This window comes from Nerophis ophidion, linkage group LG03 (genome assembly GCF_033978795.1).
Source record: "Nerophis ophidion isolate RoL-2023_Sa linkage group LG03, RoL_Noph_v1.0, whole genome shotgun sequence".
Lineage (NCBI taxonomy): Eukaryota > Metazoa > Chordata > Actinopteri > Syngnathiformes > Syngnathidae > Nerophis > Nerophis ophidion.
The window spans coordinates 25,699,887-25,711,663 of record NC_084613.1 but is presented as its reverse complement, the minus strand read 5'-3'; the positions used below and the strand labels follow the sequence as shown (position 1 = coordinate 25,711,663).

Below are 11,777 nucleotides of genomic sequence, written 5' to 3'. Positions count from 1 at the left end.
GAGCCAGATGTATTCATCAAGAGCCACATCTGGCTCTAGAGCCATAGGTTCCCTACCCCTGTTCTAGGATCTACACACACGCTACCCATGCTGCACCTCCTTCATGCCCTCGTCCATAGTTCCATGCCGTGTAAGTTTTTGTATTCATGCCATTGTGCTAGTTTTGTTTATAGTTCATTATTATTCATGCCGATCGAGCAAGTGTTTTTGTTTCATGTTTGTAGTTTGCTGCATTTATGCTAGTCTTTTGTTTGTTCATAGCCAAGTGTCTGTACCTCCTTGTGAGCGCCCTTAGTTTGTTTATTTTTTAGTATAGTGTTTAAATAAACAACGATGTACTCACAGTCACATCTCGCCCGTGCAAATCATTCTCTGCATCGAAGAAACAACTTTAATCCAAGCCAAGTTGTGACATTATGTGATGGAATAATCATTTCTTATCCTAAATGTACAGGGAAGGAAAAACAAATCAATGAGTTCTATTTACAAGTATGAAAAAAAAAAATGACCATAAAGAATCTTGGAAGTTCATCTCCACGCTTTTTGGGGATGGCGAGGGGTGTGCCCAGGGGCGCCGCTAGTGATGTTGGGCCCTATGAAAAAAATCTTTACAGGGCCCCCCAACACTTAATTTCATATAATTTCATCATCATTAGAGAGGCCCCCTCCATCATGGGCCCCTAGAATCCGTCTCCTTAACCTCCCCTTTTCGGCGCCCCTGGGTGGACCACTCCAGGCGCGCACAAGACGCGGAGCAGCGCCACGCGTGGAGAGGAACCCTCACTAAAGAAGCACACTGCCGTGGGATTCCCGCTGCAGTCCATTCAGTAGTAACAGCACGACAGGCGCCATGGCGGCACTATCTGGGGGAGAGATGTGTATCAAGTACCTGATGTTCGCCTTCAACCTCATCTTCTGGGTGAGTGCGTTACGTTTGTTGCTGGCGGGCAATAGGGGGGAGGGGCGTCCTTCGCGTGAGCGGCTTACCACGGTAGGGACGTCCCGTTGAAATGCGCGAATGGTGCCGGGCTGTTATCGAAAGACGAATTTTTATTTTATTTTATTTTATTTTTTACATCACCGGACCGCTTCTAGCAGCGAAGTCCCGGTGTGTGTGGAGGCTCCCCGGGCTGCTGATTAAGCCTCCCCGGTGGTCGAGTGACCCACTTCCGCGACGCAACTAAGCACACTCACACACTACCTAAATGAGCCACGGTGGACACTCACGACGGAAAATGTAAATACATTCAACAATTCATGCACGTATTTATTTTCCGTGTGTGTCTTTGTGAGCTACTCAGAGTTATTATTAGATGTGGGTGGATCGATACTAGCGTCGACGCCGATGCTAGTATCGGATTGAGACCAGTGCGATGAGATCCATCCAAGGACGTGCACATGATTATAGAGGGGCAGGGGCTCAAAGTCAGAAAAGGGCAGGAAATATTTTTTGGGTCCTTTACACCAGTGGTCCCCAACCACCGGGCTGCAGCCCGATACCGGGCTGCGGCCGCAGAATAATTTTTTATTAATTTTTATTGGAAAAAAAAAAAAAAAATATATATATATATATATATATATTATATATGTGTATGTATATATATATTTATATTTATTTTTTTATTAAATCAACATAAATATACACTTACAATTAGTGCACCAACCACAAAAACCTCCCTTTTTCATGACGAAGAAAAAAAAAGAAAAAAGGATTGCGATCGAACCCACTGGGTGCGATCAGTCGGCCTCAGGGGTTCGACGGAACCCCTGTCCAAACCTGACTAAATAAGTTAAATGTTTTATTATCGACATCCATTGCTTTCCTCCTCTCTAAGGTTCTCATAGTCATCATTGTCAGCGACGTCCCACTGGGTCATTATTGTCACCGATGTCCCACTGGGTGTGAGTTTTCCTTGCCCTTATGTGGGCCTACCGAGGATGTCGTGGTGGTTTGTGCAGCCCTTTGAGACACTAGTGATTTAGGGCTATATAAGTAAACATTGATTGATTGATTGATTATTATAATCAAATGACAGCAATCATTTCCATAAGATTAGTTTCTAATATAAGGGTTTTGGCACACTTACAATGACAGAAAAAAACAACATTGTTTTTCATGAGCTCCTTACAAGGTGGGGTTGGAAATAATTTGTACCTCTTTCAGAGATCGCATTTAGGTTCCACTAAAACATTCACATGTTGCACAATGAGACGTAAACATGGGATCATGTGTACATTCCTGTAACTTTCTGTTTGTAAGATATATCTTTATTAGTATTTCTTTATTATAGTAACATCATTAAATTAAGAAAAAACATTTTATTTTTGACTAGAGAAGGGTTCGGTGAATGCGCATATGAAACTGGCGGGGTTCGGTACCTCCAACAAGGTTAAGAACCACTGCACTAGGGTCAATTTAGATCAGTGGTTCTCAACCTTTTTTCAGTGATGTACCCCCTGTGAACATTTTTTTAATTCAAGTACCCCCTAATCAGAGCAAAGCATTTTTGGTTAAAAAAAGAGATAAAGAAGTAAAATACAGCTCTATGTCATCAGTTTCTGATTTATTAAATTGTATAACAGTGCAAAATATTGCTCATTTGTAGTGGTCTTTCTTGAACTATTTGGAAAAAAGGATATAAAAATAACTAAAAACTTGTTGAAAACTAAACAAGTGATTCAATTATAAATAAAGATTTCTACACATAGAAGTAATCATCAACTTAAAGTGCCCTCTTTGGGGATTGTAATAGAGATCCATCTGCATTCATAAACATTTCTTCACAAAAAAAGAAATCTTTAACATCAATATTTATGGAACATGTCCACAAAAAATCTAGCTGTCAACACTGAATTTTGCATTGTTTTTCTTTTCACAGTTTATGAACGTACATTTATATTTGGTTGACATATTATTCAATAAATTTATTTATAAAGGATTTATAAATAACCCCTCTGCCACCTTCACGGTGGCAGAGGGGTTAGTGCGTCTGCCTCACAATACGAAGGTCCTGCAGTCCTGGGTTCAAATCCAGGCTCGGGATCTTTCTGTGTGGCGTTTGCATGTCCTCCCCGTGAATGCGTGGGTTCCCTCCGGGTACTCCGGCTTCCTCCCACTTCCAAAGACATGCACCTGGGGATAGGTTGATTGGCAACACTAAATTGGCCCTAGTGTGTGAATGTGAGTGTGAATGTTGTCTGTCTATCTGTGTTGGCCCTGCGATGAGGTGGCGACTTGTCCAGGGTGTACCCCGCCTTCCGCCCGATTGTAGCTGAGATAGGCGCCAGCGCCCCCCGCGACCCCAAAAGGGAATAAGCGGTAGAAAATGGATGGATGAAAATGGATTTTTGAATTGTTGCTATTTTTAGAATATTTAAAAAAAAATCTCACATACCCCTTTGCATACCTTCAGGTACCCCATGGGGTACGCGTAGCCTCATTTGAGAACCACTGATTTAGATCATTGTGTGATATTTAATTGAAGTGAAGTTGAATATATTTTATATAGCGCTTTTCTCTAGCGACTCAAAGCACTTTATATAGTTAAACCCAATATCTAAGTTACATTTAAACCAGTGTGGGTGGCACTGGGAGCAGGTGGGTAAAGTGTTTTGCCCAAGGACACAACAGCAGTGACGAGAGTGGCGGAAGCGGGGATCGAACCTGGAACCGTTAAGTTGCTGGCAAGGCCACTCTACCAACCGAGCCATACCGCCCACAATTAGGCTCTATTTATTTTTTCCAAACACCCGTTTTTGTTGTCGTGCTGTTCATATCGTCACATTAATAAAATTGCATTTACATATTCATATATAATTCGAGTTGTTTTTGGGAGCTGTCAAACTTAGCGCATTAACACATTTGATTAATCACCAAAAAGGCGCTATATTGCCAAAAGTATTTGGCCACCTGCCTTGACTTACATATGAACTGCAAATGCCATTCCATTCCTAACCCATAGGATAGGGTTCAATATGATGTGGTTCTACTTTTTGCAGCTATTATAGTTTCAAGGGAAGGATGTCCACAAGTTTGCGGTGTGTGTTTATAAGAATTTTCGACCATTCTTCCAAAAGCTCATTGGTGAGGTAACACACTGATGTTGGTCAGGAAGGCCTGGCTCTCAGTCTCCATTCTAATTCATCCCAAAGGTGTTCTATCGGGTTCAGGTCAGTCAAGTTCATCCACACCAGACTCTGTCATCCACATCTTTATGGACCTTACTTTGTGCACTGGTGCACATGCAGTCATGTTGGAAGAAGAAGGGACCCCCTCCAGGACTTGGGCTTGGCCTCTTAGTTCCAGTGAAAGGAACTTTGAATGCTCCAGGATACCAAAACATTTTGGACAATTCCATGCTCCCAACCTTGTGGGAACAGTTTTGAGCAGGTCCCTTCCTATTTTAACATGACTGTGCACCAGTGCACAAAGCAAGATCCATAAAGACATGGATGACAGAGTCTGGTGTGGACGAACTTGACTGGCCTGCACAGAGTCCTGACCTGAACCCGATAGAACACCTTTGGGATGAATTAGAATGGAGACTGAGAGCCAGGCCTTCCTGACCAACATCAGTGTGTGACCTCACCAATGAGCTTTTGGAAGAATGGTGGAAAATTCCTATAAACACACTACGCAATCTTGCGGACAACCTTCCCAGAAGAGTTGCAACTGTAATAGCTGCAAAAGGCTCCCTCTAGCTTTTTCAAAAATATATGAAAATGGAAAAAGATGAGGGGAAAAAGCATACATCCAATTTCTACCGCTCGGCCCCTTTACGGGATTGCGGGGGGTGCTGGAGCCTATCCCAGCTACATATTTTTGGTTTTAATATGATTTCTATAGAAGGACAATCATGACACACACCTTTCTAAATGTTAGAAATCCCGCTGTTTGTATAAAACATGCTTCACTGATGAGAGTATCAGGCGAGCGCTGTTTTGTCCTTCTAACTTTCCATCCACCCATTTTCTACCGCTTATTCCCTTTGAGGTCGCGGGGAGCACTAGTGCCTATCTCAGCTACAATCGGGCGGAAGGCGGTGTACACCATGGACAAGTCGCCACCTCATCACAGGGCCAACACAGATAGACTGACAACACTCACATTCACACACTAGGGCCAATTTAGTGTTGCCAATCAACCTATCCCCAGGTGCATGTCTTTGGAAGTGGGAGGAAGCCGGAGTACCCGGAGGGAACCCACGCATTCACGGGGAGGACATGCAAACTCCACACAGAAAGATCCCGAGCCTGGGATTGAACCCTGACTACTCAGGACCTTCGTATTGTGAGGCAGACGCACTAACCCCTCTCCCACCGTGCCACTCCTTTTTGTGTCATATTGTCCACCAAACTTTTTATGTAATGCATGGATGCACACAGGTGAGCTTTGTTGATGTTTTTAACTTGTGGGAGTGCTAATCAGGTATATTTGGTCAGTGCATAACTGCAAGCTAATCAACGCTAACATGCTATCAAGGCTAACTGTATGTACATATTGCATCATTACTCATTTGTAGTTATATTTATGCTAATATAATTTCCTGCATTTCTGATAGTTGTTTGTGTATTGTTATAGACCACACCAAACGTTACCCAGCTTGCAAAGATTGTAATAAATCAGTTTCCTTTAACTTGGACAAACATCTATACCTTTGACCATTCTAAGCCAGTCATATCCAGGCGTTATCTCACCCTCTGAGAAGTTTTACTAAGGTTTTCCAATGTTGTAAAAATGTGTAGAATAAATAGTACATTTCAACATTTCTGTCAAAAGAAGATTTGCGTCAGCCTGCAACACATAGTCCTTTTGATAGTAGGCTAAAATAGCTAATATAGTCATGTAAATCATGTGTTGTCTTCATCATAACACTTCTATAAGACTTTTAAAGTAATTTTGATTGTAGAATAATATAGCCAATACTGACACTTACATCACGTGTTGCCTTCATTACAACACTTATATAAGGCTTTTAATTTTTTGGTGGCTCCAGACTGATTTTTTGTGGTATTTTTGTCCAATATGGCTCTTTCAACATTTTGGATTGCCGACCCTTGCCTTAACCACTGTACAGGCAGTGATCAGATACGTGCATACGTCAGTACAAAAATTAGTGAACTGACTCCGACTGGTGTGCTCGCTGGCAAATTTCTCTCCAAAATACAGCCTGAAATAACTTTATATAAAACTGTCAGTGAGTATTGTGCAACTAAACAACACGCATTCAAGTCAAACGTTTAAAAACGTATCTGGATGACATTCCGACGATAAAACGCATTTGTGTACAATCATTGCCGTCTTTTCTTAAGCAAATTTTAACAAAACAAGCGAGTATTTCCCTGTGATTAATCATGATTAATCCAAATTCCAAAATGTGATTAATCTGATTTTAAAAATGATCGTTTGACACCCCTAGATTATTTTCACACCCCTAGATTATTTTCTTTAGCTTGTTAGCTTAAAGCAGGGCTATTCAACTACATACAAAATAAAGCCACAGTTTTAAGGGCCTAAGGTCTCAGGGACCAAACATAACAATTTGGATGTTTCTTTAAAATGTGCCTCGGCAGGTTATATTCCTTTGAGACATAGTTTACTTATTTACAAAGTAAACACATTAGCTTCCACACTGCACTGTCAATAAATTCATTATTCTGCCCTCGCTACTCGTTTCTAGCGTGTGCAGTTAGACAGATAGTTAACAGCATGAAGAAACAGAAGCAAAGTTTTGTTGATGTTTGATGTTCCTTCGTTTAAATACATTTTCTCCGTCAGTTTTATTTTTTATACATCTTCCTTTATTTTTAGGTTTTTAAGACTGAAAATATAATTATTACTAAAGTATGATGTCCATTGTGCATGTCACATAAATAAAATATGAGGTTTTGTATGAATACACACAGCAAACATTGTACACATTGAATGTGGCTCCACACAATTAAACCTAAGGTGTAGCTCTGTCGCATGTATTTAACCAGTTTTGATCGCCAGTGTTAGAGCCAAAAACAACACAACCACGAATACAAAACATCACAATGTCAGTCATTTCAAAACATTCATACGTTTTTGTGTAGTTGATGTTAAATGTACAATATTCGTGTTTTTTTCTGGGTCATAGTGCCATCTTCTTCTACTCCCCCCACTGCTGCTTCATAGTGACACATATGCTTCGCTGTTACCACCTACGGGGTGGCAGGAGTACTGCATACATGAGCTATTTTGAATGGTTTCATCAAGCTTATTTGGGTGATGTTTGGCAGGACAAACTAAAAGCTTTGGCGGGCTGAAGGTGGCCTAAAACTTTTGTGTCTTATTTACAATAGATGCAATTACTCTACTATGATTACAGGGAAGAATGTTCTAGTGCCATATCTTAGTCTCAGTGGACATTTTTGTATTTTTTTGTGCAAGTGATTAACCGTGATTATTCCAAAATGTGAATAATCTGATAAAAAATATAAATTTTTTGACAGCCCTAGTTTTTTTAGTTGTTTTCTTTATTTAGTTCAAAAACAATGTATATGTAATAATTAGGAAACAATTAATTATTTTAGTTATTTTTTCTATATCGTTAAATTCACGTATAAACAAAAATCAACTTATTCGCTGATCCTACGAAATTTGATTAAAAATAATCGATATCAGGAATACCCAGAATTACTTCATATCAAAATCGATTAAAACATTTTCAGTATCGCCCACCCCTACTGGTTATAACCATATATATGGCAATAGTCCCATGCAGGCTATTTATAACCCACCAAGCTTGAGGGGTGTGTTCTACTGTTTGTTTATCACTTGTGTATACCAGTGGCCTGTGTGGCTTCACTAGGATGTTTTGACCTTTAATGGTGGTTCTAACTTTTGCGGCTATAGTTAGAAATGAGAACAACAATGCATTCCCAAGGGGAAGACATGCTGTGTGTGTGTGTGTGTGTGTGTGTGTGTGTGTGTGTGTGTGTGTGTGTGTGTAAGAGGAAATGCACTCTTTTGAAAAGAAATGTGCACCATCGCCTCATTGTTGGGTACTCCTGCACATAAAGGTGGGGAAAATTATGGATTTTTCGATGTATCACAATTGGAATGTGGATGATACTGAATCGATGGAGAATGTATTGAATATTTATGTATTTTAAATAAAATAATACAGATTATAGGTTGATTGGCAACACTAAATTGGCCCTAGTGTGTGAATGTGAGTGTGAATGTTGTGTGTCTATCTGTGTTGGCCCTGCGATGAGGTGGCGACTTGTCCAGGGTGTACCCCGCCTTCCGCCCGATTGTAGTTGAGATAGGCGCCAGCGCCCCCCGCGACCCCAAAAAGGAAATAAGCGGTAGAAAATGGATGGATGGATAATACAGACTGTTATTTGTAACAAACTACCACAGGCTCTTCAATCCACAACTATATTTTAAGTTAAATAACATGAGTATGTTCGTTGTGTATAGGGTTGCAAAGGGGTGGAAAGTTTCCGGTAAATTTAAAGCCGCAGGATTCAAACTGTAGAAAAAAAAGTAGCGGCTTGTAGTCCGGAATTTACAATGCTCATGTAGTGTATAAGAAAGAGATGACAGCAAGTGTAAGCAAAACATTTCCTTAAAACCACCAAAAAGTAGTGAGCCACTCATTTAGAAAAAAGAGAAAAAAAATAGTTTATTTACTCACCTATAACTCTGATGACATGTGCAGTGTTTCCCACAGGTTAGGCATCTATTTGTGGTGGTGTGGTCGGGCGGCGGGGGTAAGGACGGGTGTGGGGGTTGGGGGGAGCTGTGGTGGCGGCGATTACCAAGAAGAACGCGGAGTTGGAATATAATTACAACACTTTATGTACATATTTATATACATATTTCTATAATATTTACATATTTATATAATATTTAACTACAAGCTCCATTCACAGAGTCCCATTGCTTTTATGAGCGGTCAAGCGAGTCAAAAGCCAGAAAAAAATAAATACATGAATAAAAAAAAGTTTTATTTTTTATTTTTTTTATTTGTGGCAGCCGTAATTCTTTCGTGGCAAGCCGCCACAAATAAATGAATGTGTGGGAAACCCTGCATGTGTATTGCTTATCTACCACGCAATTACCATTTCCGTTTATATGGTCATCATCACAACTTTCCTCATTGCCATCACAGGTACATTTCTGTAAAGAGCACAAAAGCCAAATAAAAACTAAGCCTCTGTATATCAGTGGAATACAGTATTATTTGCATTTGTTAAAAAAAAAAAAAAAACACCCTAAAACCCACACAATGTAGGCCAAGATTCTGTAAGATAAGAAGTTAAGCAGATTAATTGTAATCATTTTTTTTTCTTTTAGCAGTGCCCCTAATCCTCCTCTGCAGTGTTTTAATATTTCATAGTTTATTCTCAATGTAGGCTGGAAACGGAACACCCCCATATTTTCAACTGGTAGCCCGGGGGCCAAATCCGGCCCAAGATCTGTTCAAAAGTTCGGAGAGAAACACTTTTGCAGCAAATTCTTACAAACAGTAGAGTGCTCTTGTTGTATAGAGGAACTTGGACCACTGTAAACACTTTGGCAGATCCTTGCACTGACAATTTAACCTTGTTAGCAAACGTAGGACACTTGGGTCCAAACTTGTGATTTACAAAACGTTCCTCAAAGGACCTGTTTAAGTCCTCTCCATTATTGCTATGACACTTTTTTTTGTAATGTGATTTATGTAACTAAGGTCAGTGTTTCCCACAGGTCAGGCATCTATTTGCGGTGGTGTGGTCGGGCGGGGAGGGTTTGGGTGTTGTATGTTGGGGCGGCGGCGGCGATGACCAAGAAGAACGTGGAGTTGGAATATAATTACAACACTTTATGTACATATTTATATACATATTTATATAATATTTACATATTTATATAATATGTAACTACAAGCTCCATTCACAGACAGAGTCCCATTGCTATTATGAGCGGTCGAGCGAGTCAAAAGCTGAAAAAAAAAAAGAAGAAAAAAAAATTTACCTTTTTTTTTATTTCTTTATTTGTGGCAGCCGTAATTCTTTCGTGGCGGGCCGCAACAAATAAATGAATGTGTGGGAAACCCTGAAGGTGTTGCTGTAACTTGTTTATTTCAGATGCAGTCAGTAGTTGTTAGGCTTTGTTAGTTTTATTAGTAGTTGTTAGAGCAGGCCTAGGCAATTATTTTGACTAAGGGGGGGGCAAATTTAGAGAGAAAAAATGTGTCTGGAAGCCGGTATATCTATTTTTAGGAACACTAATAATAATGTCTGATTGAATGCTAAAAACGTTTTGACAGACTACCTTAAAAAACGGAATCGAAATTTACTTCTATTTACCGATTAAGACATCCAGAATGTACATAAAAACAAAGAATGTGGGATTTACGATTTTTTATGAACGATAAAACGCTGAATTTTGACAACATGTGAACCCCACACCCCCTCTTGATCGACATATTTTACCACAAAGCGAAACGTAACAAAAATGCCACAAACCCAGCGAAATATGAACGCGAAATGTAAAAAAACCCCACCTACAATCTGATTTATCTGATATATCACTAAGCTTTAGAACTTTGTTGTAAAAATCTCCTTCCGCGTCTGTCCCTGACACCCACATTTCAGGCTCTAGAAACACTCTGTGGAAACTTTCCCCACCCACACTGCTAGGTGCCTCGTATGAGCTGCTGTGACTTAGATTACCATAGTAACTAATTAGATGACCATAATAACTAGTATGTCATGCTAAAGTACAGATTCCAACCATTGAAATACTTTGTTTAGTTCAAGACTTACTGTAATTTGAAAACATCACTGCACATCATAATGGCAGCTAGTTTCCATCTTAAACATATAAAGATATTATTTCGGAATGTCCGGCGGGCCAAATTGAAAAGCTTAATGGCCTTGATTTGCCCAGGTCTGTGTTAGAGGAATATTTGACCCCTTTAAGCAGAATATAATGCCTTTGAAATGACCAATTTTGACCTTTGTTCTGCTTTGAGATACACACACTACTATCTAATAACTCTGCTTGTTATTTATGCACTCTCACACATATTTTATTATTAATGCTGTCATAAATTGCCAGCCTGTAGAGAGAGTAAATGAGGAGAATGTGTGTGCGCTAGACACACACACGTCAAGTTAACTTTCAGTTTCGATTGCGGCCAAGTCGTTGCAAACGTGTTGAGAAAAGCACGAGAAGACAGGCAACGATTTTAGAGAATGCTTTGACCTTGAGATAGCTCGGTTTACTCTTGCTCAGCGCTGGTATTTACAGTGGGGCAAAAAGTATTTAGTCAGCCACCGATTGTGCAAGTTCTCCCACTTAAAATTATGACAGAGGTCTGTAATTTTCATCATAGGTACACTTCAACTGTGAGAGACAGAATGTGAAAAATCAAAATGGATACATGGATGATACAGCAGAGGATTGGGAGAATGTCATGTGGTCAGATAAAAACCAAAATAACACATTTTGGTATAAACTCAACTCGTGTTTGGAGGAAGAAGAATACTGAGTTGCATCCCAAGAACACCATACCTACTGTGAAGTATGGAGGTGGAAACATCATGCTGTGGGGCTGTTTTTCTGCTAAGGGGACAGGATGATTGATCCGTGTTAAGGAAAGAATGAATGGGGCCATGTATCGTGAGATTTTGAGCCAAAACCTCCTTCCATCAGTGAGAGCTTTGAATGGTTGACCAAATACTTATTTTCCACCATAATTTACAAATACATTCTTTAAAATTCCTACAATGTGAATTCCTGGATTTTTTTTTTC

General features: G+C 39.9%; 1 protein-coding gene across 1 annotated transcript in view; it reads left to right on the top strand.

The window, feature by feature from the left end:
- The first annotated feature begins 743 nt into the window (after positions 1–743).
- cd9a (CD9 molecule a) overlaps positions 744–11,777 on the top strand; it is a 36,701-nt gene continuing 25,667 nt past the window's right edge. The window contains exon 1 of the mRNA XM_061894764.1: positions 744–919. Within this exon, the coding sequence (XP_061750748.1) occupies positions 851–919 (69 nt within the window). The 5' untranslated portion in view covers positions 744–850. The remainder of the gene's footprint in view (positions 920–11,777) is intronic.